The sequence below is a fragment of the Salmo trutta genome, chromosome 2 (genome assembly GCF_901001165.1).
Source record: "Salmo trutta chromosome 2, fSalTru1.1, whole genome shotgun sequence".
NCBI lineage: Eukaryota > Metazoa > Chordata > Actinopteri > Salmoniformes > Salmonidae > Salmo > Salmo trutta.
Window position 1 is genome coordinate 57904650 of NC_042958.1, and position 27975 is coordinate 57932624.

The 27975-nt window shown below is 43.3% G+C and overlaps 1 protein-coding gene across 3 annotated transcripts; it reads left to right on the forward strand.

The window, feature by feature from the left end:
• Positions 1–30: 30 nt before the first annotated feature.
• On the forward strand, positions 31–27970 carry LOC115158435 (proto-oncogene Wnt-3). 3 transcript variants are annotated; one of them, XM_029707387.1, is made up of 4 exons: positions 31–384; positions 20117–20358; positions 24127–24392; positions 27305–27970. In XM_029707387.1, the coding sequence occupies exons 1-4, from the start codon at positions 305–307 to the stop codon at positions 27782–27784; spliced, it is 1068 nt and encodes a 355-aa protein (XP_029563247.1). In that variant the 5' UTR covers positions 31–304; the 3' UTR covers positions 27785–27970. The 3 variants fall into 3 exon arrangements, with proteins under 3 accessions (XP_029563247.1, XP_029563253.1, XP_029563261.1); XM_029707393.1 differs by lacking the exon at positions 31–384 and adding an exon at positions 15847–16098; XM_029707401.1 differs by lacking the exon at positions 31–384 and adding an exon at positions 16716–16783.
• The last annotated feature ends 5 nt before the right edge of the window (positions 27971–27975 follow it).

Below are 27975 nucleotides of genomic sequence, written 5' to 3' on the forward strand. Positions count from 1 at the left end.
GAACCTCAGAGAGGGAGGGAAGGAGAGGACGGGTAGGAGCGTGTGTGTGTGTGCGTTTGTGTATGTGTGAGAGAGAGAGACTTACTCTCTTAACTACAAGGAGCCAGACACACTTCCCTGGCCCGACTCAAAGAAGGGGGAAAACAGGAGGTTTTTTGTTGTTGCTTCAATTTCATTTAAATTCCCCTCCCTCAACAATCAAGCTTTTGCTAAAGCTTCTCCTCCAGGAAGTCTGTTCTTCATTCCCCATTGGACGTTCTATGTATTGATCCATTTCCACTCCTATCACCACAAGGCATACCTCATGGATTTGTACCTGGTTGGATATATGATGTGTGTGTGGTTGTCCAGCTGGCGGGTGCTTGGAGGTTATCCCATCTGGTGGTGAGTACAATCTAGAGTTTCAGCATCAAATCCTAGAGCTGCTATAGGGAGACTTTTGGTCAATGATCATTTTTAGAGGGCAGAATACAGTGCACTTTCAGTTGACTGCGTGGAAAAATGTTCTCCAGCCCAGTCCAAAAGAATCTTAACCTCAAGTACTGGTGTAACGGAAAAGGCTTGCCGTTCTTTTCCTCTACACTAAGGTCCATTTATCTTATTAGATAAATGTTGAGATGCTAAGGAGGTTGGAATTGTAGTTTTGAGCATGAAGCTTATTCAATATCTATAGGGATTTTTTAAAGGAGCCTATGGATGGCTTGTCTATGTAAATTGTCTCTGAATATTGGCCTGGAGCGTTTCTAAATAGCGGTTGGAATTAGTGTAATTATTGGTTTAGATAATGTCTCCATCCTCCAAGGACAATGACAACATTGAACATCTTCAGGAAAAACTAAAATTGTATAAACTCCACCATACATTTTGTGAGTCCAAATGTATAAGTACTTAGTTTATTTTGTTAAATAAAAATATAATTTTATATTTGGAGTCATACAATCAGGACCTTTTAAGTCAGCGTCATTTTGTTTTGGTTTGCCATTGTGGGTCCATATTCTACATTCTGGCCGCCGGCCCCCAATCATGCCGTGTAACTCTTCATTGTTAACTGAATGTTCTTTATTGGTTTTGTTTCGAGGGAGTTATTCACAAACTAAAGTGTTAACTGTTTAGTACCATTAATGGTGCTTGAAATTACTTTAAGCCCTGTCATTTTGAAATTCTTCAAATCAATGAAATCAACAAATTTGTGAGACTGCCACTGTGTCAGATCTAATTTATACATAAATGGTTTTAATACATTTTAATATACTTAATATAAACAATGATTAAGCATATACTTTGTCATTAAATTAGTATTGCAATATTGCCGAGGTCTATGGGAGTTTGTTAGTGTCATGGTACAATCAGGTTATGCTCTGTAGGGCTTTATGTGTCTTTGTTGAAATATTCCAGAACCCGTTTGGCACCCTCACATGAAATGTAGAGGATCATCTCATTCGAAATTCAGCTTTATGCATCTGACCTCATAGGCCTTGCTCTTTTGTAACATGACACATTTTATTTTGGAGATATTTGTGAGTATGACAAAGCTTCTTTGGCTCCCGACACAATACTTGTCAGAGCTACTGCACTTTTAGTAGCCCAGTTAGCATGTGGTCCCACAGCGGTCCTGCCCAAACCACCAGCATCTTCTGGTTTCATTTACAGAGAGGGGAGCTGCCAAACATACAGGCCACAGGGATGAAGTGTTAATGGCAGGACGACTTTACACCCACTCCCTTGATTCAGCACACAACATAACAAAGACACCAGGATTCTCTGTCTGAATTACCTGCAGCTGTTCTCTGCAGGAGCTTACATGACACTGGTGTAATGTTCAGCTCCAGACAATGCGCACCACCTTTGATTTGGATAACTCATTTGAAGTGGAGGGTGGGGGAGGTGGAGGTGGAGAGGGAGAAAAGATGAAATGGCCTTGTATAGCTTCAGGTGGTCAGACAGGTGCTGAGGAATGGATGTCATGGAGCGCTGTCACTGTCGTCGTGGAATGTTTTCGAGCACATCCCAGAGTGGATAAAACAACGAGATGGGTACGTGGTGCATCAAGGGAGAGGGTGCTAAGTTTCAGCGAGCCAGGGCTCCTTTCAGCTTCAGGGCGATGACTTGGTCGTAAATTCTCCAGCCAAGTGGGGAAGGAAGGGGAGAAGAAGTTTTGACTGCACCATGCCTGGCAGCCAGTCACACAATCACAAGATGGGGTGTGGAAAACAAAACAGAGCATAAATAACTCTGGAGATGTACATATGCATAGAGGAAGAGGTGATAGAGTGAAATAGCTAGCTAATGAGGGGGTTTGGAGAGGAGCTGGAGCTGCCACACAAAATACACCCCCCCCCCGCAAGAATGTAACTTAAATAGACCCCTTTTTAAAATGCAAACATTTTTGGTAGCTAGAAGAGTTTCCTTAGTGAGAGAAAATAAAGTATGTGTAAAGATATCAAAGCAGATAAAAGATAACAATATGTTCCAAGAGGGCTCTGTATTTTATTTAACCTTTTTTTAACTAGTCAGTTAAGAACAAATTCTTATTTACAATGACGGCCTACCCCGGCCAAACCTGGACGACGCTGGGCCAATTGTGCGCCGCCCTATGGGACTCCCAATCACGGCCGGATACAGCCTGGATTCGAACCAGGGACTGTAGTGACGCCTCTTGCACTGAGATGTGTGCCCACTTGGGAGATCGCTGAGCCACTCGGTAGACTAGAGCCATCTGATAAAGGTTTTGGCAGCCTGATGCCCATCTCTAATATAAATGTGTGGCTTTTGGAGAAAAATCAGTGTTTTTTTACTTTGTATAGTATCTCTATTACTCGCCTCTTACGCTATACATAAATATAGTACATCTCCCAAGTCTCATCTTAAATATCAAGTATTTTGGAAAAGATTGTGGCAAAGCCCTGTACTGCTTCCATACTGTATGGTGTCTTTAGCCAGGCTATACAACTGGGATGTATGAAAATCTTTTCTCACAGAATTTTGCGCCTGTTGTCGTTCATTGTCATGAGTCTTGTCCTGGAGGCAGAACTAACCGATTTCCCCTTAGATAGGCCAGCTGCAAAGTCAAAATTGGCTATATTGTAAAAAGTAATTAAATCAAAAATGTGCTTTTTGGTCTTAATTTAGGTTAAGGGTTAGGCATTAGGGTAGCAGTGTGGTTAATGTTAGGGTTAAGGTTATGGTTAGGTTTAAAATCAGATTTGATGACTTTGTGGCTGTGCCAGTTAGTGACCACTCTGCAGAGCTGCATCCAGAACAAGACTGGTGGCGAAAAATGCTGACCTGCTAATTTTTTATTTCTGTATTCGAATCAAATAATGCTATAGTGCAGCACAACTCAAATAAATACAAATCAAATACAAGTGATTGGAGAAAAAGGGTTGATATGCTTCAACTTTGTATTCTACACTATACTGTACCTACAGTAGGCCTACGTGTTTGTCATCATGGTAGAATGATGAGAACAGCAACTTAAAAAGATCTTGACAAATCATAAGTAGTTTAGGATGAGCCCATCACACATTAAAATACCATCAACGCTTGGTGTATACACAGGTAATCCCTAAATGAAAGCGCTAAAGCTAACCTGTCAGCCAGTTGAGCCATTTCTGTTTGTATTCATGTTATAGACAGTGGCCATGATGAGTGAATGTCGACACTCCACATCGCCCATGTCTTACCCATTAGAAACTCTTCAAATACCAACCTTGGTGGAAGAAAGATTTGTGGTGTAGTCAAAGAACATTGCCGTAGAACCGCTAAACATTTAAATCCAGCAGACTATTACCCACTTAATATTCTGGTAATCATGGCCACTGTTCTGTTACAGAGGGAACCAGAGAGAGGATGTCACCTATGGAAACTGTTTGTTACTATTCAAACTGACTGAGCTGTGGCTTTAGCTTTTAATGCCAGTTTCTGGTGACTTCTGGTGAAATGCAGTTTTTAGCAGATCAGTGTAGCCTCCAGTAGCACCAATTTCAACACCGCCCTAGTCGGCATAATCACATCAAGGCAGTGACATAGATATTGTATAAAACTAAAGCTGACCAATATATCGGTTCACCAATATTACTATATCGGTCGATAACTCCACCACTAAACGATATTCAATAAATGGGATGAGAAAAGGGAATCTCATGCTGATCTGAACACTGCAGCCATTCTCGTGATGTGTCATTATTGTCACAATGTATGAAATCAACATTTGAAGCATAGTTATTAACCATCCCTTTTTTTCAGTTTTCGCATAAAATGACATACCCAAATCTAACTGCCTGTAACTCAGGCCTAGAAGCAAGGATATGCATATTCTTGTACCATTTGAAAGAAAACACTTTGAGGTTTGTGGAAATGTAGGAGAATATAACACAATAGATCTGGTAAAAGATAATACAAAAAAAAAAACGTTATTTTGTATTTTTTTTGTACCATCATCTTTGAAATGCAAGAGAAAGGCCATAATGTATTATTCCAGCCCCACTGAAATTTAGATTTTGGCCACTAGATGGCAGCAGTGTATGTGCAAAGTTTTAGACTGATCCAATGACTCATTGCATTTCTGTTCAAAATGTTGTATCAAGACTGCCCAAATGTGCCTAATTTGTTTATTAATAACTTTTCATGTTCAAAACTGTGCACTCTCCTCAAACAATAGCATGGTATTCTATCACTGTAATAACTACTGTAAATTGTACAGTGCAGTTAGATTAGCAAGAGTTTAAGCTTTCTGCCAATATCAGATATGTCTATGTCCTGGGAAATCTTCTTGTTACTTACAACCTCATGCTAAGTGCATTAGCCTACGTTAGCTCAACCGTCCCGTGGACGGGACAGCGATCCCGAAGAAGTTTTAAGACAATTGCTCTTTTGGATGGAAATGTATGAGAATTCAGTGTGGGAAAATGACACTTTTTCATTTTCCCTGCTGTAAAACAGTATATCGGCAGATATATCGGTATCGGTACAGTTTGCCCCCCAACAAATCAGAATCAAACTCAAAAACTCATATCAGTCGGGCCCTATATAAAAGGTTAGGTAGAGCGAGAGAGAGAGACATGAAGTCTAAACACTGTTTCCCTCTGTGATATGTGGGTAGCAGAGTAAATGAAATGGTCAATCTTCTCTAAGGCATGACTACCATACACATCCCCTGTCCTGCCCTGTCCTGGCCACCCCTGCCCTCTATGTGCAGGGCAACTCTTGTGGCTTAAATGTGGGCTCTAGGGTCCATCTCTGGGTCTCTGGAATGTCATTATGTGACTGTGACCTCCCCCTGAAGGGATCACTTTAATGATCCTCAGTGCGAGAAAATCCTCCGTCTGCAATCCTGGTGTGAAAAGATCAAGGATGTTCAGACATTATATTGAGCAGTGCAATAAGAGGGAGGGGAAAGAAAAGGGGAAATCCTTTCAGAATGTTATTATTAAGACCGGTAAGGTTCCATAACAATGGCAGCGGCTGCCATACAGGCGGGTGTCAAAGACATCCCTAATGCCTGTGAGAATTATCTATGGCTAGTATAGTGATTTCGCCAGACAGAGATCTGTGCCATGTGAAAAGCAAGTTTATTTTCCAATTTGGCAAACCTCCATTCTGTACAGTAGATATTGGACTAGCCTACATCACTTGAGCAGGTGGATAAGGTTCCCTATTTGTGCCCCAGTTTGGGTTATATTGTGCTGTGGCTCCTTTGCCACAGTGATAGCTACAGTAGCTAGCTAACTGCTTGAATTGCAATCGATGTACGTCATCCGAGTGAGCTAACACTCAGTTGACACAAAAAGAGCCTGACACCTGACTGTCCAGCTCTACAAAACAAACCACTGGCATGACGTTATCCAGTCTAACCAGACGGTTGGGAGAGAGGTTCAAAGGAGGCTGGTAGTTCAAAGCAGTAAAGGAGATTCCTAATCTCCGCATATCATCAAAGAACATGTGATGACAAAGTCCCACAGTGCAGAGCTATTACCTGCGTTAAAACACAGGTCAGGACAAATCCTCAAAGGAAAATAGGCCAAAACGCCAAGAGGCACAGGAGTCCTCAGGGGCACACACATGGACTAAGAAAGAGGGAGAGAGAGAGGGAGAGAGGGAGAGAGAGGAGAGGGAGAGAGAGGAGAGAGGGAAGTTAAAGAGGGAAGGTAGAAACTCATTCACTCTGAAACGGAAACCCACACACACACCACCGTATAAACCTTCATTGGCCAGAATTGCCCGTTTTTATAGCTCCTGTTTAAAAATCTGCTACTGGGCTCCCGAGTGGCGCAGCGGTCTAAAGCACTGCATCTCAGTGTTAGAGGCATCACTACACACCCTGGTTCGATTCCAGGCTGTATCACAAACAACCATGTTTGGGAGTCCCATAGGGCGGCGCACATTCGGCTCAGCCTCGTCCGGGTTAGGGTTTGGCCGGGGTAGATAACAATTTGTAAATAAGAATTTGTTCTTAACTGACTTGCCTAGTTAAATAAAGGTTACATTTTAAAAAAAATCTACTGGGCAGTAGCTAATCATGAACAAGAAGCAACCTTTAGACAGGCCTGACGTCTGGTGACTAATTAGTATTGGTCACACCTGTGCACCCTAAATGCTTAATTATAGCCAAACCTTCCCAGGTTATGTCTCACATGTATGCATAACACAAGATTCCAGATACACTATATATACAAAAGTATGTGGACACCCCTTCAAATTAGTGGATTCGGCTATTTCAGCCACACCTATTGCTGACAGGTGTATAAACTTGAGCACACAGCCATGCAATCTCCATAGACAAACATTGGCAGTAGAATAGCCTTACTGAAGAGCTAAGTGACTTTCAACGTGGCACCGTCATAGGATGCCACCTTTCCAAGTCAGTTCGTTTCTGCCCTGCTAGAGCTGCCCCAGTCAACTGTAAGTGCAGTGGAAACATCTAGGAGCAACAGCGGCTCAGCTTCGAAGTGGTAGGCCACACAAGCTCACAGAACGGGACCGACGAGTGCTGAAGCGCACAACGCATAAAAATCTTCTGGCCTCGGTTGCAACACTCACTACCGAGTTTCAAACTGCCTCTCGAAGCAACGTCAGCACAAGAACTGTTCGTCAGGAGTATCATGAAATGGATTTCCATGGCTGAGCAGCCTCACACAAGCCTAAGATCACCTTGCGCAATGCCAAGCGTCGGCTGGAGTGGTGTAAAGCTTGCCATCATTGGACTCTGGAGCAGTGGAAACACATTCTCTGGAGTGATGAATCACGCTTCACCATCTGGCAGTCCGACAGACTAATCTGGGTTTGGCGGATGCCAGGAGAACACTACCTGCCCCAATGCACAGTGCCTACTGTAAAGTTTGGTGGAGGAGGATTGTCTGAGACTGTTTTTCATGGTTCGGGCTAGGCCCCTTAGTTCCAGTGAAGGGAAATCTTAGCGCTACAGCATACAATGACATTCTAGATGATTCTGTGCTTCCAACTTTGTGGCAACATTTTGGGGAAGGCCCTTTCCTGTTTCAGCATGACAATGCCCCCGTGCCTAAAGTGAGGCCCATACAGAAATGGTCTGTCGAGATCGGTGTGGCCTGCACAGAGCCCTGACCTCCACCCCATTGAACACCTTTGGGATGAATTGGAATGTACAGTAAATCCCCGCAGCAATGTTCCAACATCTAGTGGGAAAGCCTTCCCAAAAGAGTGGAAGCTGTTATAGCAGCAAAGGGGTACAAACTCCATATTAATGCTCATGACTTGCATCACCGCCAGGTATGGCAACTGCTCGGCAACCGACCGTAAGGCACTACAGAGGGTAGTGCGTACAGTCCAGTACATCACTGGGGCCAAGCTTCCTGCCATCCAGGACCTATATACTAGGTGTGTCAGATGAAGGCCCAAAAAATAGTCAAAGACTCCAGTCACCCAAGTCATAGACTGTTCTCTTTGCTACCGCACGGCAAGCGGTACTGGAGCGCCAAGTCTAGGTCCAAAACGCTCCTTAACAGCTTCTACCTTCCAAGCCATAAGACTGGTGAACAGTTAATCAAATGGCCACCCAGACTATTTGCATTGACACCCCCCCACCTTTGTTTTTACACTGCTGCTCATCAATGTTTATTATCTATGCATAGTCACTTTACCCCTACCTACATGTACAAATTATCTTGACTAACCTGTACCCCACACATTGACTCGGTACTGGTACACCCCCTGTATATAGCCTCCTTATTGTTATTTTATTGTGTAACTTTGTTTTTGTCATTTTTTAGCAATTTTTTTCTTTAGTTCATTTAGTCAGTAAATATTTTTTGTAACTCATTTTCTTAAAACTGCATTGTTAGTTAAGGGCTTGTAAGTAAGCATTTCATGGTAAGGTTGTTGTATTTGGCGAATGTGACAAATAACATTTGATTTGATTATTTATTTATTTTTTTTACTTTGGAATGAGATGTTTGACGAGCAGGTGTCCATATACTTTTGGTCATGTAGTGTAATTCAATAAATGTTATGTTGAATCAATGTTGTTTCCATGTCATTTCAAGCCACAAATTCTATGTGATGACTTTTAATCAACATAGAAAACTGATTGGATTTGCAAAAATGTTGTCATTTTTTTCACCCAAGTTTTAACCTTAATCAAATGACAAGGTGATATTTTTGGTTGATTTCACGTTGACAATTCAACCATATGTAAATCAAAACGAGTTGGCACTGTCTCACAATGCTAGGAGAGGTAAAGCCAGGGCAGTCACCGATTACTACTGTTTCCTTTGGATGGTTCATACAAACACTTTGTAAACAGGCCATGCTGTTTTCTATCTGAACAGTTTCAGTTGTGTCTGTGCTCTGACATACAGAGCGAGACAGAGCAAGCAAGAGAGAGAACGAGAGAACGAAAGAACGAGAGAATGAAAGAACGAGAGAACGAAAGAACAAGAGAACGAAAGAAAGAAAGAAAGAAAGAAAGAAAGAAAGAGAGCTACTTCCACTATGACTGGCACTGCTGCAGTTAAACACAGTCAGTCAGAGTGTTCTGTCTGCTCCCCAGACCATTTCTGTACGCTCCCCACTGCTGCACGGCTCTCACACTCAGTGTCGCTTCCTGACAGGCAGGTTCACAAGTTTACACCCCAGCTCCCTGTTCTCCTCTGTTCTGACTGCAGGGGCTCCCTGTCCCAGCTTTGCACTCGCTCTCAAAGTATAGAAGGAGGGAGAACAAGAGCGAGGGAGAGAGGGATGAAGGGAGAGAGGGATGAAGGGTTTGAAGGAAGAAAAAAAACAGTTTGGAAAAATTTGCAGGGGTCCTGTCATTTTTTATCTGATTAGCCCAGAGCTGTTGGACTACAAATCAAAAGTGTGCCAAAGAAAAACAGAACACAACAACACAGACAGGAGCTGTGCATTCCAGCCTCCGCCAGGAAAAGTCCCATCCTGGGGGCGAAGCCGACAACTTCCTGTGCCCCACTTACACTCTCTTCAGAGTGTCTTTGTCTCTCCTGTGGATTCTGTGGTTGGATTATAATTGAGATTCCGATGGCAATGTTTTGGTGTGCATCCTGAGTGCATGAGGCCTCATTTAGCACAGACCCCCAGGGTAAATCTGACAACTTGTGATGTCAACATAGAGCTAGAATAAAGTTTGATAGCACTTCATTGTAGAGAGCGTTCCTATAGACCGAACAGTCTGTGGACTTTATATGGTCTCTAACTATCTGGAGTCTGAGTTTCATCTTGGTGTGATTGATAAGACAACTATCGCACGCAAATGGGACTGCAAATGGGAATCATGATTGCAAGGTGTCCCGGTATCTTTTCCAACTGTCCCGTTATCTGGTTTTAATGTCCATTCTAGAATGCCCTAGCCAATCAGAAACGAGTATTCAACAATGCTGTGGTATAAGATTAATTGAATTAATCGAATCAAAGTTTTTCACACATGCACAAGACTGATTGGCATTCATCAACAACTATCCCTATGCAAATGTATGGTGGAGAAATCTTAAATGAATCCCACTTCTCTCCTACAACACAGATCTATCAGGAAGTCATAATCAACGGGTTACATTATGTGTAGGGGTGGTTGAGACTGAGTGTTCTATGCAAACAAACAAGGTACAGTCAGTCATTACATTGAAATTAAATTAAATGTGATATGAGTCAAAAGGTTGGTATATCAGCATCTGCCAAATTTTCAGCAGGCTGTTATCTGTTTTATGAAGTAGCCAGTCAACACACTCAACAAGCAGGATAATGCAGTGGCTGAGGCTACAACAAGCCTAGTTATGGTACAGTAGTTTCACTGAACATTCAGTTGAATTATAAGACAGCAATTTGGCCCCACAGCAGGGTTTTTTTCTGGATAGAAATTGGGTTTAGGTGGTGGATGTGACGGTGGGGGTGGCCAATGGCGTGGTCAACGATTGAACATTTTAGAGGCTCTCCTCTTGGTCGCAGAGACACAATTTTCTGTCTTACAGCTAATTTCCTGAAATTCTACACATTTTGCCATGGAGATACATTTTTTACCATTTTAAAGCTGGCTTCCTACAATTCTACACATTTTGCCATGAGGCTGAGAGAACATTTGCAGTTTTAAAGCTAATTTCCTGAAATTCTACACATTTTGCCATGGCTTATACCTGAGTGACTCAAACAACAAAATCAATGGGGGGCCCCATGCCATGACAAAAATACTCCTGAATGCATAGCTTTTATTTTTTGTGATTGTTTGGTCTCAAAGAATATCTTATTTAAAAATACATAGGTCCATTATAATAATAATTATTATTATATTTTGTGTGTTTCTTTGAGAGAAAAAAAACAAGAGCACTAACATGTGACGTTCATAGGAGCACATCAAATTTGGTGTCAAATGAAAGCAAAGTCTACATGTTTGAGAAATTAAGACAGTATATACATTACAACCATTTTCCATCTGACAAATTAGGAATAAGCAAAGGTTTTGGAAAAGGAACATCTATCAGAAAATGTCTTAAAAGGCATTAGAAATACATCAAAACACATCAATATTTTCTAATTTCTCTCATGAGGAGGGAAGACAATGAAAGTTCACAAAAGTAACAAGTAAATGTAGACCTATCAATTAGTTATAGTGTTTTTACAGATAACAATTTGGTTTATGATTTATTAAGTCGGTAACAGAACGACCAAACAAATCTGTAAAATAATGACTACAACTGAATTGGCTACAATGGGAATTCATAGTAGTCACACAACACAATTGGGTCACCTGCTACTGTTCTCCTTTCCACTGGCATACTGTTAGGTTCAGCTCATAACCATTTTCTTTCTTTTTCTGTCGCTAGGTGGTCAAAGCAAAAGTGTGAAAACAGTCTGGACAACCCCTCCCTCTCTCTCTCCCTGTCTCTCTTCTCACTCTCTCCAGTTAATGTCATTTCTCCCGGCTCTTACTGACACCTACCCATGAGCTCCCTCTCTTTCCATTCACTGTAACCAGCCCACTCCCCCACTGAGCACCGAACGACACTGGACGTCCATGGACGTTGAAAAATAGTTGAAATTGGGTCCAAATTTGAACCAATCATAGACGTCTATTTCACAAGTTTGAACAGCACAGTACAGTACAGTACAGTACAGTACAGTACAGTACAGTACAGTAAAGAAAAGAAAAGTAGAGTATAGGTCAATACAATACAGTACAGTACTTTTGAAAGTCTCTGAAAAAGTGTTCTATGAAAAAGTTTGGTTACTAGCTACCTTTTGAATTTGGATCCCGCGACGAGGTTAGCCTCAGTTGCTGGGACCGCTATATCTGTCCAGGGATCCTGCCAACCAAAAGTTTGAAGAGCTGCTGGGCGTAGCAGCTAGCCTAGCTGTTAACTAGCTATCCAGCTAGCAACGTTTCCTTAAAAGCTTGAACACAGCCCATATCGCGGTTAGCCCTTGTGGCTGGGACCGCGGATTATCCTGGGCTGGTGGCTGTCTAAATCCCTGCTGTTTGTTGCTGTTTAAATCTGCCCTCAGTATTTGGACAAAGCTCTTGAAGCTACACTACATGACCAAAAGTATGTGGACACATGCTTGTTGAACATCTCATTCCAAAACCATGGGCATTAATGAGTTGGTCCCCCCTTTGCTGCTATAACAGCCTCCACTCTTCTGGGAAGGCTTTCCACTAAATGTTGGAACATTGCTTCGGGAACTTGCTTCAATTCAGCCACAAGAGCATTAGTGAGGTTGGGCACTGATGTTGGCGATTAGGCCTGGCTCGCAGTCGGCGTTCCAATTCATCCCAAAGATTTTAGATGGGGTTGACGTCAGGGCTCTGTGCAGGCCAGTCAAGTCTTTCACACCGATCTGGACAAACCATTTCTGTATGGACCTCACCTTGCATGGGGGCATTGTCATGCTGAAACAGGAAAGGGCCTTGGAAGCACAGAATCATCTAGAAGGTCATTATATGCTGGGGGCAGGTAGCGTTCTCCTGGCATACACTAAACCCAGATTAGTCAGTCGGACTACTAGATGGTGAAGCGTGATTCATCACTCCAGAGAACGCATTTCCACTGCTCCAGAGTCCAATGGTGGCGAGCTTTACACCACTCTAGCCGATACTTGTCATTGCGCGTGTTGATTTCATGAAGCTCCCGATGACCAGTTGCTGATGTTGCTTCCAGAGGTAGTTTGGAACTCAGTACTGAGTGTTGCAACCAAGGACAGACAATTTTTACGCGCTATGCGCTTCAGCACTCGGCAGTCCCGTTCTGTGAGCTTGTGTGGCCTACCACTTCGCAGCTGAGCCGTTGTTGCTCCTAGATGTTTCCACTTCGCAATAACAGCACTTACAGTTGGCTGGTGCCTCTAGCAGGGCAGAAATTTGAAGAACTGACTTGTTGGAAAGGTGGCATCCTATGACGGTGCCACGTAGAAAGTCACTGTAAGGCCATTCTACTGTCAATGTTTGTCCTATGGAGATTGCATGGCTGTGTGCTCGATTTTATACACCTGTCAGCAATACACCTTTGGCTGAAATAGCAGAATACACAAATTTGAAGGGGTGTCCACATACTTTTGTATATATTGTTTATTTTTGTATTAAATATCTAATAACGAAAGAGAAGGATCGCGGTTTAGAATTGTGTCAAGTTAGTGTGGGAGAGGTGGAAAAACTATTGTTGTCCATCAATAATAATAATAATAAGCCACCAGGCATAGAAACTATTGAGAATGATAGCAGACTGTATTGCCACCCCTATTTGCGTCATCTTTAACAAAAGCCTAAAGGAGTGTGTGTGTCTGTTCTTAGTAAACTGATGGAGAGGATTGTGTTTGACCAAATACAATGCTAATTTTCAGAGAACAACTACTGACTTTCAGCATGCATATAGAGAAGGGCACTAAACTTGTACTGCACTGACTGATGATTGATTAAAATAAATTGATAATATATTTGATAGTTGGAGCTGTATTCTTAGATTTCAGTGCAGCTTTTGATGTTATTGACAATAAATTGTTGTAAAAAAAACTAATCACATTGTTGGAGAGTTATTTAACCAATACAACCCAGAGAATATTATTCAATGGAAGCTTCTCTGTGGTGTCCCTCAGGGCAGTTGCCTTGGGCCTGTACTCTTCTCTATTTTTACAAATGATTTGCCACTGGTCTTACATGAAGCTAGAATGACTGTGTACGGATGACTCCACATGTCAGCACCCAAAGCCAGTGAGCTCAGTGAAATGCTAAATAAGGAGTTACAGTCTATCAGAATGGGTGATTATGAATAAAATGGTCTTAGATACATCTAAAACTAAAAGCATTGTATTTGGTTCAAAACATTCTCTAAAACCTAAACCTTAACTTGAGTTGTACATAAAGGGTGTGACCATTAAGCAAGTTGAGAAACCTAAACTCCTAGGTATATCATTGAATGGTCAATTATCATGGTCAAACCATATTGACAAAGTTGTTGTGAAGATGGGGAGGGGTATGTCTGTTATTAAAATATATGTTGTGTTTTTGTTACACAAAAATGAACTGTACTAGCGCTGGTCTTGTCCCTTCTTGATTACTGTCCATTAAAATGGTCAAGTGCTTCAAAGAAAGAAAGCTGCGGCTGGCTCAAAACAGACAGGCACACAGACACACTCTAACACATTATTTTTGTTGTATTGTTTGTATAATGTTTTAGTTGCATTGTTTGTATATCATTGTATTTTACATTTGTATGACACTCCTTGTCTATCAGTGTATCAGTGTTTTGTTACTTTTCATGTTTGTGTTTTTTGTGGACCCCAGGAAGAGTAGCTGCTGCATCTGCAAAACTAATGGAGATCCAAATAAACAAATAAACTGTACTGTACTGTGATGCCCAAACTTTTGAAACATAGACGTCTATGACTGGTACAGATTTGTCCGGTCCAGACCAACCAAATTTGGTATTGTTTGGGGACAGAGCTCATTAGAATAATAGCCAGTGAGTAGAATAATACCCAAACATGCAAAGGAGGTTATTACATTTTTCTACCTTTTGTGTACCTATTCCGGATACATCACTATGAAGAGAATGACATTCATAATTATGCATTTTAGTATAGTACAGATCAGGGACCCATAATTTAATTATGTTACCGTAATTCCGATACCGGGTGTTAATCCACTTCACTTACTGTAGTTCAATAACCAAAATAGATTTTTTCAAACTCAAGGTGTCATATCATAGCTGACACCCCGTTCTTTTTGCAGACATCTTGTAATCTTAATTCAGAGCATATACATGGAAAACGTTGTTGCATAAAACCCGAGGGAGATTTTTACAGAAATTCTGTTACCAAATTTGTTTCTGCACAGTGCTTCCAGTAAATGTGTTTTTGTAAAATTCTGAATGGAAATTGTTCAAAGTAGTCTTTGTGCATAGAGTTGTATGGTTTGTTTAGTCTCAGCGTATTAGTCTCAGGTTTGTTTAGTCTCAGCGTATTTCTGTTACTGTCGACTTGCCCTTTTCTACATACTTTATATCTGATTGTAGTCGTTTAAGTTTACACTAATAATGTTTAAACATCACGTAAATTATGTTTATTTATTATTTATTTTTATTTTTTACTGTTGTTACTTACTTTTCTATGCAGAAAAAGCACTGTACAGTAACTATGACAGGGTAGCCATGTGTGCACCTAAATGCATGGCATGATAGGAGTGAAGCCTTTGAGTACAAGTAGCAACAGAGCCATGCCCTCTGCGCCCTCCCGCTGCACAAGCACACACCACCCTATTTTCCATGGAGCTTTGAACAGTGCCTGGGGAATAATGCATAGAGGGATGGATTGTGACAGGCTGGTTCTCTCTAATCCTTCTCTCCCTATCTGTTTTGCCCTCTCTTCCTAGGCCCCATTATAGTCATAGTGCCATGGGCAAACATTGCATTTTTGCAGATTGCAACTCAGTCAGAAGACATTAGCAATACCCCTCCTGGAAATGTTGTTTACTGCAGTTAAGTAGCCTAGCCTACCTGCACTTTACTCAAGCTAAAGTGAGTTTGACAGCTTGTAGGGCATCATTTCTGCTCTCCATTCAAAATCTTCATTGTTGCATGTGTGTAGCACGTGTGAGTAGCCTAGGCTAGCCTATCCTTGCCTGAGACCAGGCATGCATTAGCATAGATTCAGGAATTCAATTGTCCATCTATTAATTGAAAACCGAATCCCCAACCCTGTAACATTGCATGGATCTTCCCTGGTAACTTTTCATTGCCAAAAGTTACAACTTGTGGTGTATTTTAGTGTAGGCGACATCATGTGAGAAGAGTATGATCGGTAACAAGCGCGGGAAGAAAAGGAACAGCACGTGACTGTTTTACTGCTATAGCGCGCTATCACGTAGTGGCGACTCTCTTTTATATGATATATGTTTGGTAAACCTTTACAAGCCGAAATTAAAGTTAGCAACATACAAATGGTGAAAGTCAAAATGTGGCGCCATGTTGGCGGAAGATATGTTAACTCGTTGACAACTTGACTGGCATTTTCTGCTGCGTGAAAAACGTGTAGGCTATTTACGTCAACAAGTAAACAAGCAATAATGGACCAAGCAACCACAAGTCTAGTATCCGAAGTGTTCCTCGTGATGAGGGCTCCAACAAAATGGTGAGTTCAGCAGTGACTTTAATTAACAACACAAATATAAAGCTTTATTGGAAATCCTAAATAATTCAAATGTGTCTACTAATATAATGACAGACGCAATTTAAAACAGCAACTACATAGTCATAGTGTCCTGTTCTTTATTAGGCCTATTACTGGATAGATGGATGACAAACTGACAACAATATTGGTGAATTGAGATAGCTTGCCTAGTTATCCCCTTCACATGGCTACATTCAAATGATAGAGAATGGAATGAGTTGTAGCCTAGGCCTATTGAAGGAAAAAGGTTGTCAACATGGTATAACAGCACTGACATAGGGACATCATTTTCAGGAATATGCCCACTCACTTTACAAAGTAAGCCTATAGGCCTAATACAACTGAGTGATTGCACATGTTACAGTTGACATTGGCTTTATACTATTGGAGAGATTAAGAGGGCTACACATTTGAGGTAATTGTCCTTGACTGGTGTTGAGCTGAATGCATGACTGGAGGTTAAAGTGATGATAGGATAGGAAGCCTAGCTGGTCATGAACTTCAAACTGCTCCTACAGGCCACCAAGCTCAAGGCAATGAGGTCAGGTGTCATGCTTAAAGTGGTTCAGAGGGTCGCAGAGTGTTTTCTGTGCCTCTGGGCATGGAGTACCTGGCTGTCACAAAGGGAAAGTCTGCTCTTAGACAGGTATGACATTTTGACCCCTGTGATGTAGACCTCCCACAGAGATAGCTGCAAAACATTCTAGCTACACATACTGATTGAATCAAAGGTTATTCAAGCAGCTAAGGGAGTGGTGAAGCAAACCTTCACAGAAGACATATGGAGCAGAATCGCAACCTTCAGAGGCTTTGCCCCTGTGAAAATAGCCTTGATAGATATGTCCTGAATTTCAACCGTTTTGCACTTTGTGGTGAAATCCCTTTGTCTCCTCTTCTTCATGTCTGTGGTTTCCAGTGGCCCATATGCTCACGTCGAGTTGCTTTTGATACTGAGAAACCCCCCAACCAGCAGTACTAATCCCCCACAGGGCCAGAGGAGGCCCCACAGTCACAGACCTGCCTAGGCATGCACCTGCCAAGCAGTTTCTGCTCCTCTGTCTACTCCCCTAGAGCGGATTCCCCCGGCATTCTGCCTCCCTCGGCCCATGCCCTGCTGCTTCTGTGCTCCTCTCCCACTTGGTTGAGACACATCGCTCATGGCTTCCAAGAAGCGAGGCGAAGCCGACTGGCTCAGCGTGATATACGCGCAGCGCTCTGTGTGTGTGTGTGTGATATGCCTGGCACCCACAGGCTTCCTCTCAGATCTAAGACTGTCATTAGCACCTAGCCAAAGACACCCCTTGCTTTCATCTCGTCAGTCCATTACAGACCAAGTGAGGCTCATCCTTTACAAACAAAATAAAAGAGGACGCAGAGCCTCAGCGTGTAGTCTAAACACGCTAAGTCCACAAGAAAGCCCTCGTGCGGTTAAGTAATTGACTTCATCAGACATCTACACGTCGCCTCCAAAACTGGTGCGTCAGCAGCAAACGTACCAGAAGGAGGCGGGGCGAGTCGATTGGCTATGTGGTGCCAGGGATGGGCTACACCACGGCAGGCAGCTCCATGCGGGGCCAGGGCATCAACTCAGGTCCGCCCCATGGCAGGTTGGGAGATTAATGGGCAGTAGCACAGCTGGCAGACTGTAATTACGCAACTTAGTCACTCAGTCACTCCAGACAGAGTGAAGTCAGCAACACTTGAACTCAGTGGCATTTCTGGGATTGGCAGATGAGTTTATAAGGTCTTCCCTCATGCCTGAGTAAACATGGCCTTAGATTAATTGATAACAGAAAAAGATGGATAGATAAAAAATGACCGCTCTCTAATTACCAGCACATAAATCAGAGTTCTATTTTTGTGCAAGGGAACATGAAATGTTATGGAACTATTTATTCAGTTGATATTATTGGGATATTGTTATTGGGCCGACAGATATTTATGAATACGAACACATTTCGTGTGTGTTTAAAATAACAAAACTCAGTATTGAAATGAGTTAGAGGTCTGAAGCCTGGGTGAATGCAGGTAAAATGACTTTAGCTTTACCTGGCATATTTTAATCTTTTGAGATAGGACTGCTCACTGCAATAGACGTTGAACTAGTCGCTTGTCTTCCCGCCATCTGTATTTAGTCCAGAAATTGCATGATCTTTCTGAACATTATTGGTAAGTTAGTGCAAGATGAACATGTGGCAGGCCAGGCAGTGATGACAGTTGACAGTCTCACATGTTCCATCAGCTTAGCTGCAGTACTAGCCAAGCCATTCAGCCTGCTGTCTCAGTGCGTAAGCCCCATTGGCAAGCAGTGAAACCTGGGAGCCTGCTGTAACAATGCTCACCTGTGTTCCTAAGGAGATCAAAAAGCAAAAGTGTGAGGAAGGCGTTGGTTGGGGGTTGTGGCTGGGAGAGAAAGCAAAGCGTACATGAGCTGTGAACTTTTCCCTCTGACTTCAATGGCTTGGCTTTTGTGTCGGGGTGGGTTGCAGCAGCGTGCTCATCTTTCAGAGTCAGTGGCTGCCGTGATAGAGTTGCACCCTGCGGCTGGCCTGAGGTCTTCCCGGGTGGAGCTCTGATCTGATCAGCACCGATTGTTCCCCATGATTCTCTCTCTCTCTCTCTCTCTCTCTCTCTCTCTCTCTCTCTCTCTCTCTCTCTCTCTCTCTCTCTCTGTGTCTCTCTGTGTCTCTCTGTGTCTCTCTGTATGCTTGTGAAAAAATCAGTACAGTACAATATCATGAAACAGATAAGGATCATGAATGCTCTGTCTCTTGAGAGAAGCTACTGCTAAATTATAGTACTGTCAATTTAGCTTACAGGACTTAATATCTGCAGCAATGCGTTGTGGTGCATGGTGGATTGCGCCACTTCGCATAGGTAGGTAAGGACATGTTTATAAAAGTGGCATACATTTGCAAATAAATAAACAATAAAACCTCAAAATCTCATAACTACTTTATGGCAAACATAGCATCTTCTAGAAAGTGCAGTTTTGTTTGAGCCTGTCATCACAGTAAGCATGTTAAAACATGGACATAGCAAATATCACCTTTTCCTCTCCTTCCCTTATCTAAGGAGAAAAAGCAGGTAATTAAAGTTAATTACCTCGATGAAACTATAATGGTTTCTGGCATCCCTGGCTGATCTGGGCTGTCTCGTTGTGGTGATTAATCCATGTTTAGGCACATCTTTGCCAGCCCGCTGGTGAGGCACAGGGAGTTTCAGGAATGTCATATGTCCAATACGACACATGGCACACACTTAACTGCATACACACTCTTACACACACACACACACACACACACACACACACACACACACACACACATCACATATTATCAATTGGAAAGCCAGAAATTAGGCTAATAACAGAATTGAGCATGTCTGTGTCTTATCTAGAGGAGAAACTAACAGACAGATTAGCGTGTGTTATCTTTTGGATCATCAGGATCTGCGGGGGCTAACAAGAGGGAGCACTTTGAAAAGTCAATACTAATAGGTCATATCCCTTTCTTGAAGAGGGGCTATTAGCTTCTGTAAGTGCAACTGCATTAAGCACTCATGCAGCCAATAAAACACTCACCGAGTCAACCCAACCGCCACAGAGAAACAATAATCAACCCCACCTACTGCAAAAGCAACTCTGAGCACAGAATATATTAAAACCAATGGGATAAAAAGTTGCATTTTGTATATCGAGAGGCAATCTGCTTTCTTTCTTTGAACACTATGCCTCTGTGGAGGGCCTCCCTGGCATATATAACCCTCCCTGCCATTGAGGAAGTGAGTTCAGGGAGGGCCCTCTATACTCAATGGCAGCAGATCCTATAGATGGCTTCTCGTTAGAAAGCTGAATGGAGATACAGAGAGACTGACAGACTATGTAGGGTAGGTGTTAGACTAGACAGTAATATACTGTAGGTTTGGATGGGCAGGTACATGACACACTCCCCCGTCCTTCCCTCTCCCTGTGTTGCAGGTCCCTAGCCTTGGGGCAGCAGTACTCGTCTCTGGGCTCCCAACCCATCCTGTGTGGCTCTATCCCCGGCCTGGTGCCCAAGCAGCTGCGCTTCTGTCGCAACTACATCGAGATCATGCCCAGTGTGGCCGAGGGCGTGAAGCTGGGCATCCAAGAGTGCCAGCACCAGTTTAGGGGGCGCCGCTGGAACTGCACCACCATCAAGGACAACCTGGCCATCTTCGGGCCCGTGCTGGACAAAGGTAGGCCTCCTACTGTAACAGGATTGTTTGTTTGAAGAATACAAATATACTCTTTCCTCTATACTGCCAGTGAGGTATTCATATGAGGGATGTAACTGAGATATCTTTGGGATATATGAATTACAGCCAAGTACCATATAAAACATACAAAAAAAACGAATTGATGTACAACAACCATAGAATTTGACTCCTCAGTAAAAGATGAGCTAATCTGACTTCAACAGGGGATTGCAGGTCCTTTGAGGAAACTACTTTTTCTCATAGCAGTGATAAAAACATTAAAGGGACATATCAGCACTAGTGGAAAAAGTACCCAATTGTCATACTTGAGTAAAAGTAAAGATACCTTAATAGAAAAGGACTCAAGTAAAAGTGAAAGTCACCCAGTAAAATACTACTTGAGTAAAAGTCTAAAAGTATTTGGTTTTAAATATAAGTATCAAAATTAAATGTAATTGCTCAAATATACTAAAGTATCAAAAGTAAAAGTATAAATCATTTCATGTTCCTTATATTAAGCAAACCAGACGGCACTATTTTCTTGTTGTTTTAATTTACAGATATCCTGGGGCACACTCCAACACTCAGACATAATTTACAAAAAAGCATTTGTGTTTAGTGAGTCTGCCAGATAAGAGGCAGTAGGGATGACCAGGGATGTTCTCTTTAAGTGTGTGAATTGAACAACTTTCCTGTCCTGCTAAGCATTCAAAATGTAACAAGTACTTTTGAGTGTCAGGGAAAATGTATGGAGTAGAAAGTACATTATTTTCTTTAGGAATGTAAAAGCTGTCAAAAATATAAATAGTAAAGTACAGAACCCCAAAAACCTACTTAAGTATTACTTTAAAGTATTTTTACTTAAGTACTTTACACCACTGCATATCAGTGAGAAAATGGGAAACAAGGTGTGTAAACAAATGTGAGGTAAGTACCGTAAACTGACATAGGGATAGAAGAACCCATTGCCCTGCTGCTGAGCACTGCCTGTTCCACATGCTCCTACTGACAAATGACCCGCAGGGTAATTACAGTAATAAACACCTTTCCTTACTGCAGTGAGAAAGGAGCGCCGGTACAAGCACTGACAGATTATTTGACGTCCATCCATCTCGCTACCTTCAACATCACATTTGTCTTTTGAGTCTGTGTGTCTTCTTCTGAGCTTCCCAACCTTGATGTTTTCACACATGAAAGTTAGTTAGTGTTGTAAATCTCTCAAGATTAGCTCACACAATTACAGTTGATACACAGTTGTCACAGTTAATACACTGGAGATCATCTGCCAGGCTTTTCACAGTGAATACTAATCATCAACGGTCTTAAGACTGACTGGGTGCTTTAAATAATCTGATAGAAAAACACAGAACGCACTAAGAAAACAGAACCTGGGGTGCTCGGAGTAGGCCTTTAAATACCTAATGATGAAGATGGGTCTTTGTGTTGCGGACTGAGGCTGCTGATTGGATATTAATTAGCCTGCGTGTCAGAGGGAAAGGGATCTGGGCAGGAATGGGCAGTGTGAACCTCCATCGCTCTCCTAAAAATACATTTTAAAAAAGGGAGCGGGAAGGCCAAATGAGATTACATGCAATAGAAAGGGGCTGGAGGGCTCAGCGCAACCCCTACTGTGCCTGAAGACCAGTGCTCGTCTCACACAGCCCGGCTCCCACGGGCGCCCCATTCACACGCCCTTTTGACTCTGTCATGAAAACAGGCTGAAAGGGAATCTCCCAACCTACCCTAGGCCGGCATGTTGGGGTGAGGTGGAAGGAAGGCAGGGGGTGCTGGCGAGGGGGGGGGCAGCCTGAGTCGGGAGTGATGGCATGGGGTTGACGAGGGAGGGGGTCCCAGACCAGGGTGGCTATACCAGTCCACCACCACCTTAACCACTATGGTGTTTATGGTGGTGGCTACAGGCGGAAAATGGGGGGGTTGAGGGTGCAAAGTGGCGGTGATGGTGGTAGTGGAGGATGGGGTTTCAGGGGGTGGTGGAGAGAGGGTGTTGGAGGGGGGGAGTTTAGGGATTGCCAACTCTGGGCAGAGCGGGGCTGCAGGGGCGCGAGTCGCTGGGCCCTTTGTGTGGGTAATCTAGTGTGACACAAGGGAAACAAAGGCGGATTGATGGGCCCAGCAGGTAGCAGGAGCAGCGCAGCCTTGGCTGACAGCCAGAGCTCCCGCGGCCCACAGCTCACAGGCCCCCGTTGTGGAGAGCCCAGCATGGCTTGCCAGGGCTAGCTGGGACTCCCGCTCGCCTCCCAACCAGAGGTGTGTGTGATCCAATCAAACAAACATTGAGCTTTAAGCACAAAAATTACACTTTTAGCGCTGTTTACCTAGAATGAAGCACACTGGAAAACATTTTTGATTGTGGGCACTTTGGAAAATGTCTTTAATCATGGTTTTGTGACTATATATTTACAAGATGTATTACCTGATTGGATATTGTGTGAGACATGTTGTCATGTAGATAACAGGGGTGATGTTTAGTGTTAGTTCAGTGACTGTATTACATTTCCACTTCCCAGAATTTCCCATCAGAGCAGCCATATGACCTCTCACCCTATTATGAACTGTGACTCTATTCAGCCATTCGCATAAAGGTTTCAATCAAACAAAGGCTTAAATGCAAAAAATAACGTCATGAAAGGTTGAGCGCTAATTAACTTTATGAGCGTGTTAAATGTCCCCTAGCGACCGAAACGACAACTTTTTTCAAGTATGTTTCTCTCTGTTTAATGCAAATTAACACTACAAAGACTTGTAGATCGACTTACACTGTAGAATAACTAACTTCCCTGCAGGTGTTTAGTAGAGAACACTACTAACTGCAGTCAGTTTTAGAGAGACTAGGCCTCCCTAGATGCTTTAACAGTGGCTCGATTGCAGAGTGGGTCCTCCCCATACCCTCTGTGTGTGTGTCCCTGCCTGTGTGTGTGCAGTGCGAGGTGGTGCAGTAGAGAAATGGGTAAGCCCTCAGCACACAGTAAGTGTGCTGCGATTGTGAAACAATGGTGTCTGGTTACATAATAAGTTGTTCCGTTCAAAGGAGGCGTAACTCCATCTTTCAGCACAAACACGGAGGAAAGCAGACACACTGCTCGGTTTCTACCTAGAGGCCCTGTGGGCTCTGACAGGGGGAGGAGAGGGGGGGACGACATTCCTGAAACACTTTCCAATGCAAAACAGCACACCTCAGGGATGACAGAAGGTCACTGAGATCTCACTGAGCATTAGGCCCTACTGACACCAGCCACAATATGGTGATGCCACAGATAGGGGACATGTCTCATGTAGCCATCTCTACAACGCTTTCCAAAATCAGTAGAACACACCACCTCCCCCCAAAAATAATTGATCGCTGATTTATTGTTACCGCAAAAAATGGGTCAATTTATCGCAATATGGATTTTTGTCCATATCACCTAGCTCTATGGTAGATGTTGAGATGATGAGAGTGAAGATAATTTCACCCAGTGTTTTCTACACTGATCAGGGCCCAATGTTTTAAATCCTCTCAAGGACTTTTCTCCTGAAAAACATTATTCTTGCAGTACATTGTGTGTCAACCAAGTATTTATCGCTATGATATATGAATACCTGCTTGAAGGTGAAAAGCTGTGTTAATAGGTTTGTGCCCAAGGGTGTCATTTTCATTACCCCTGATGTATGGAAGTTGGCAGCAGTGAAGATTGCAGAAACTGTTTTGTTAAGAAGATGATACTAAAGATTAATTGATTGAATTTACTCTTTCCTTTTTCTCGCTAGCCACCAGAGAGTCGGCTTTCGTCCACGCCATCGCCTCTGCGGGCGTGGCGTTTGCTGTGACGCGGTCCTGCGCTGAGGGCACGTCCACCATGTGTGGCTGTAATTCCCACCACAAGGGTCCACCGGGGGAGGGCTGGAAGTGGGGCGGCTGCAGCGAGGATGCTGAGTTCGGGGTGCTGGTGTCCAGGGAGTTTGCTGATGCCAGAGAGAACCGTCCCGACGCACGCTCTGCTATGAACCGGCACAACAACGAGGCAGGACGCACGGTAAATAGGCCTACACTGAGGATTTACTGTACAACTAGAATGGATATATTGGTTATACATACTATACAACGTAAATTTGTAATGTAAATACACATACAGTTTATATAGTTTATATACACTTAGGTGTATATAAACTAGTTTATATACACTTAGGTTGGAGTCATTAAAACTCGTTTTTCAACCACTCCACAAATTTCTTGTTAACAAACTATAGTTTTGGCAAGTCAGTTAGGACATCTACTTTGTGCATGACACAAGTAATTTTTCCAACAATTGTTTACAGACAGATTATTTCACTTATAATTCACTGTATCACAATTCCAGTGGGTCAGAAGTTTACATGCACTAAGTTGACTGTGCCTTTAAACAGCTTGGAAAATTCCAGAAAATGATGTCATGGCTTTACAAACTTTTGATAGGCTAATTGACATAATTTGAGTCAATTGGAGGTGTACCTGTGGATGTATTTCAAGGCTTACCTTCAAACTCAGTGCCTCTTTGCTTGACATCATGGGAAAATCAAAAGAAATCAGCCAAGACCTCAGAAAAATAATTGTAGACCTCCACAAGTCTAGTTCATCCTTGGGAGCAATTTCCAAACGCCTGAAGGTACCACGTTCATCTGTACAAACAATAGTAAGCAAGTATAAACACCAAGGGGCCACGCAGCTGTCATACCGCTCAGGAAGGAGACGCGTTCTGTCTCCTAGAGATGAAAGTACTTTGGTGCGAAAAGTGCAAATCAATCCCAGAACAACAGCAAAGGACCTTGTGAAGATGCTGGAGGAAACGGGTACAAAAGTATCTGTATCCACAGTAAAACGAGTCCTATATCAACATAACCTGAAAGGACGCTCAGCAAGGAAACCGCCATAAAAAAGCCAGTCTACGGTTTGCAACTGCACATGGGGACAAAGATCATACTTTTTGGAGAAATGTCCTCTGGTCTGATGAAACAAAAATAGAACTGTTTGGCCATAATGACCATTGTTATGTTTGGAGGAAAAAGGGGGAGGCTTGCAAGCCGAAGAACACCATCCCAACTGTGAAGCACGGGGGTGGCCACATCATGTTGTGGGGGTGCTTTACTGCAGGAGTGACTGGTGCACTTCACAAAATAGATGGCATCATGAGGAAAGAAAATTATGTGGATATATTGAAGCAACATCTCAAGACATCAGTCAGGAAGTTAAAGCTTGGTTGCAAAGGGCCTTCCAAATGGACAATGACCTCAAGCATACTTCCAAAGTTGTGGCAAAATGGCTTAAGGACAACAAAGTCAAGTTATTGGAGTGGCCATCACAAAGGCCTGACCTCAATCCTATAGAAAATTTGTGGGCAGAACTGAAAAGGCGTGTGCAAGCAAGGAGGCCTGCAAACCTGACTCAGTTACACCAGCTCTGTCAGGAGGATTGGGCCAAAATTCCCCCAATTTATTGTGGGAAGCTTGTGGAAGGCTACCCGAAATGTTTGACCCATGTTAAACAATTTAAAGGCAATGCTACCAAATACTAATTGAGTGTATGTAAACTTCTGGCCCACTGGGAATGTGATGAAAGAAATAAAAGCTGAAATAAATCATTCTCTACTATTATTTTGACATTTCACATTCTTCAAAAAAGTGCTGATCCTAACTGACCTAAGACAGGGAATTTCTTTCTAGGATTAAATGTCAGGAATTGTGAAACTGATTTAAAATGTATTTGGCTAAGGTGTATGTAAACTTCCGACTTCAACTGTATGTAACACTGTTTACTACACAGCCAAGCAGGATGCAGTGTATATACTTTAGTACACATCACTACATAATGATACTGGACACACCCAGCCTTGTAGCTGAAGAAAGGTAAAAAGCACAGTAGTAAAAAGACAATGAACAAAGATCTACTTGTTTGGCAATAGGATGGAATTATCCACAGTAAACGTTACAGTACCAGATTACTAATTCTGTGACAGGAAAGATTTCAGTATTTGACTTAAATTCAGTCCACATTTCTGTGAGTTTCCGCCTGAAAAGTAGCACTTCATCTTGAAAGACTGGGTAATTATCTGATGTAAAAAGTTGCCCCTGCCTTTCATGCCTCACATCCCATCTGAAATTCCCTGACAGACAAATAACCTGAGTTAGTTGAGGGGGAAGAGAAGGGAATCAGCCTGGACTTAAACCATCACTCGTTGCTGTCATTGCTCAGTGAAATATCTGGCGAGCTACTCACCAGCACGCTGAGGGGCAATTGGAGAGACCACACGGCAACAAGGCAGCCTTTTGATCTGACTAGACAGGAGCAGAGAGACCACAGGAGCCGCAAAATGGCAGGCAGCCCTGTCACAACCCCTCTCCCTCTCTCCATCACCCTGATCCCAGTCGCCCCACCTGGCACTCTCACAATCCATTGTTTCCCCCCAGGGCCCCTGGGAGATGCTAGGGACCAGACGAGCCCAGGACATGATGTCAGAACTAAGAACCCCTCCACCCCTCAGCGCCCCCACTCCCCTCTCGCCCAAAGGTGCCACAAACACCTGCCTTCCGCCTCAGCTGGGGGAATTCTGCAGCTAAATATAGCCAGAGAATTAAAGCTAAGCAAATCTAAACAAAGGCAAAGAGAGCCGGTGGCATTGCTCAGGTGAGTGCAGTGACTTCTGAGGGAATTAGCTGCTGCACACTGCAAAGGCCTGCCTCTGTTTCACAGCTGCCTGAACCACACCTGAAGACTCAGCCAAGTAGCATGTTGTTCTCAACCTACAAGTCGGTAGTCACTAGCCAGGTTATTGGTAAGAATAGTTCATCAAACAGACTTTCCGGTAGTAGACTGACAAGCTACCAATCGATATCACATTTACACTGTGCTGAAAGAAAACAGGATTATTCTACCAGTTTCTGAACTGTTTCCTTCTTTCTCTTTTTTTCCCAGACCATCCTGGACCACATGCACCTGCGCTGTAAATGCCATGGCCTGTCTGGCAGCTGCGAGGTGAAAACGTGCTGGTGGGCACAGCCCGACTTCCGCATGCTGGGTGACTACCTGAAAGACAAGTATGACAGCGCCTCGGAGATGGTGGTGGAGAAGCACCGCGAGTCGCGCGGCTGGGTGGAGACGCTGCGTGCCAAGTATGCCTTCTTCAAACACCCCACGGAGCGTGACATGGTCTACTACGAGGGCTCGCCCAACTTCTGCGAGCCCAACCAGGAGACGGGCTCGTTCGGCACCCGCGACCGTGCCTGCAACGTGTCCTCGCACGGCATCGAGGGCTGCGACCTGCTCTGCTGCGGCAGGGGCCACAACACCCGGACTGAGAAGCGAAAGGAGAAGTGCCACTGCATCTTCCACTGGTGCTGCTACGTCAGCTGCCAGGAGTGTGTGCGCGTCTACGACGTGCACACATGCAAGTGAGAGCCTGTGCGCTCGCTCGGACAGATGGACAGAATGATGGACCACAGCGCCCATCGCAAACACCCAAACACACACACTGCAGTCCTTGCATATATACAGACAGACAGACAGACACACATGCACCAATGAGGAATGGCACTTTGTACTGGAACTCTATTTTCTGCAACCTTGTAATAAAAAAAAAAACATAT

Bases quoted from the DNA above. Each gene is read 5' to 3' on its own strand.
- LOC115158435 (XM_029707387.1), top strand. From the start codon at position 305: ATGGATTTGTACCTGGTTGGATATATGATGTGTGTGTGGTTGTCCAGC. The intron at 385-20,116 runs GTGAGTACAATC...CCTGTGTTGCAG, and splicing joins GGAGGTTATCCCATCTGGTG to GTCCCTAGCCTTGGGGCAGC. The intron at 20,359-24,126 runs GTAGGCCTCCTA...TTTTCTCGCTAG, and splicing joins CGGGCCCGTGCTGGACAAAG to CCACCAGAGAGTCGGCTTTC.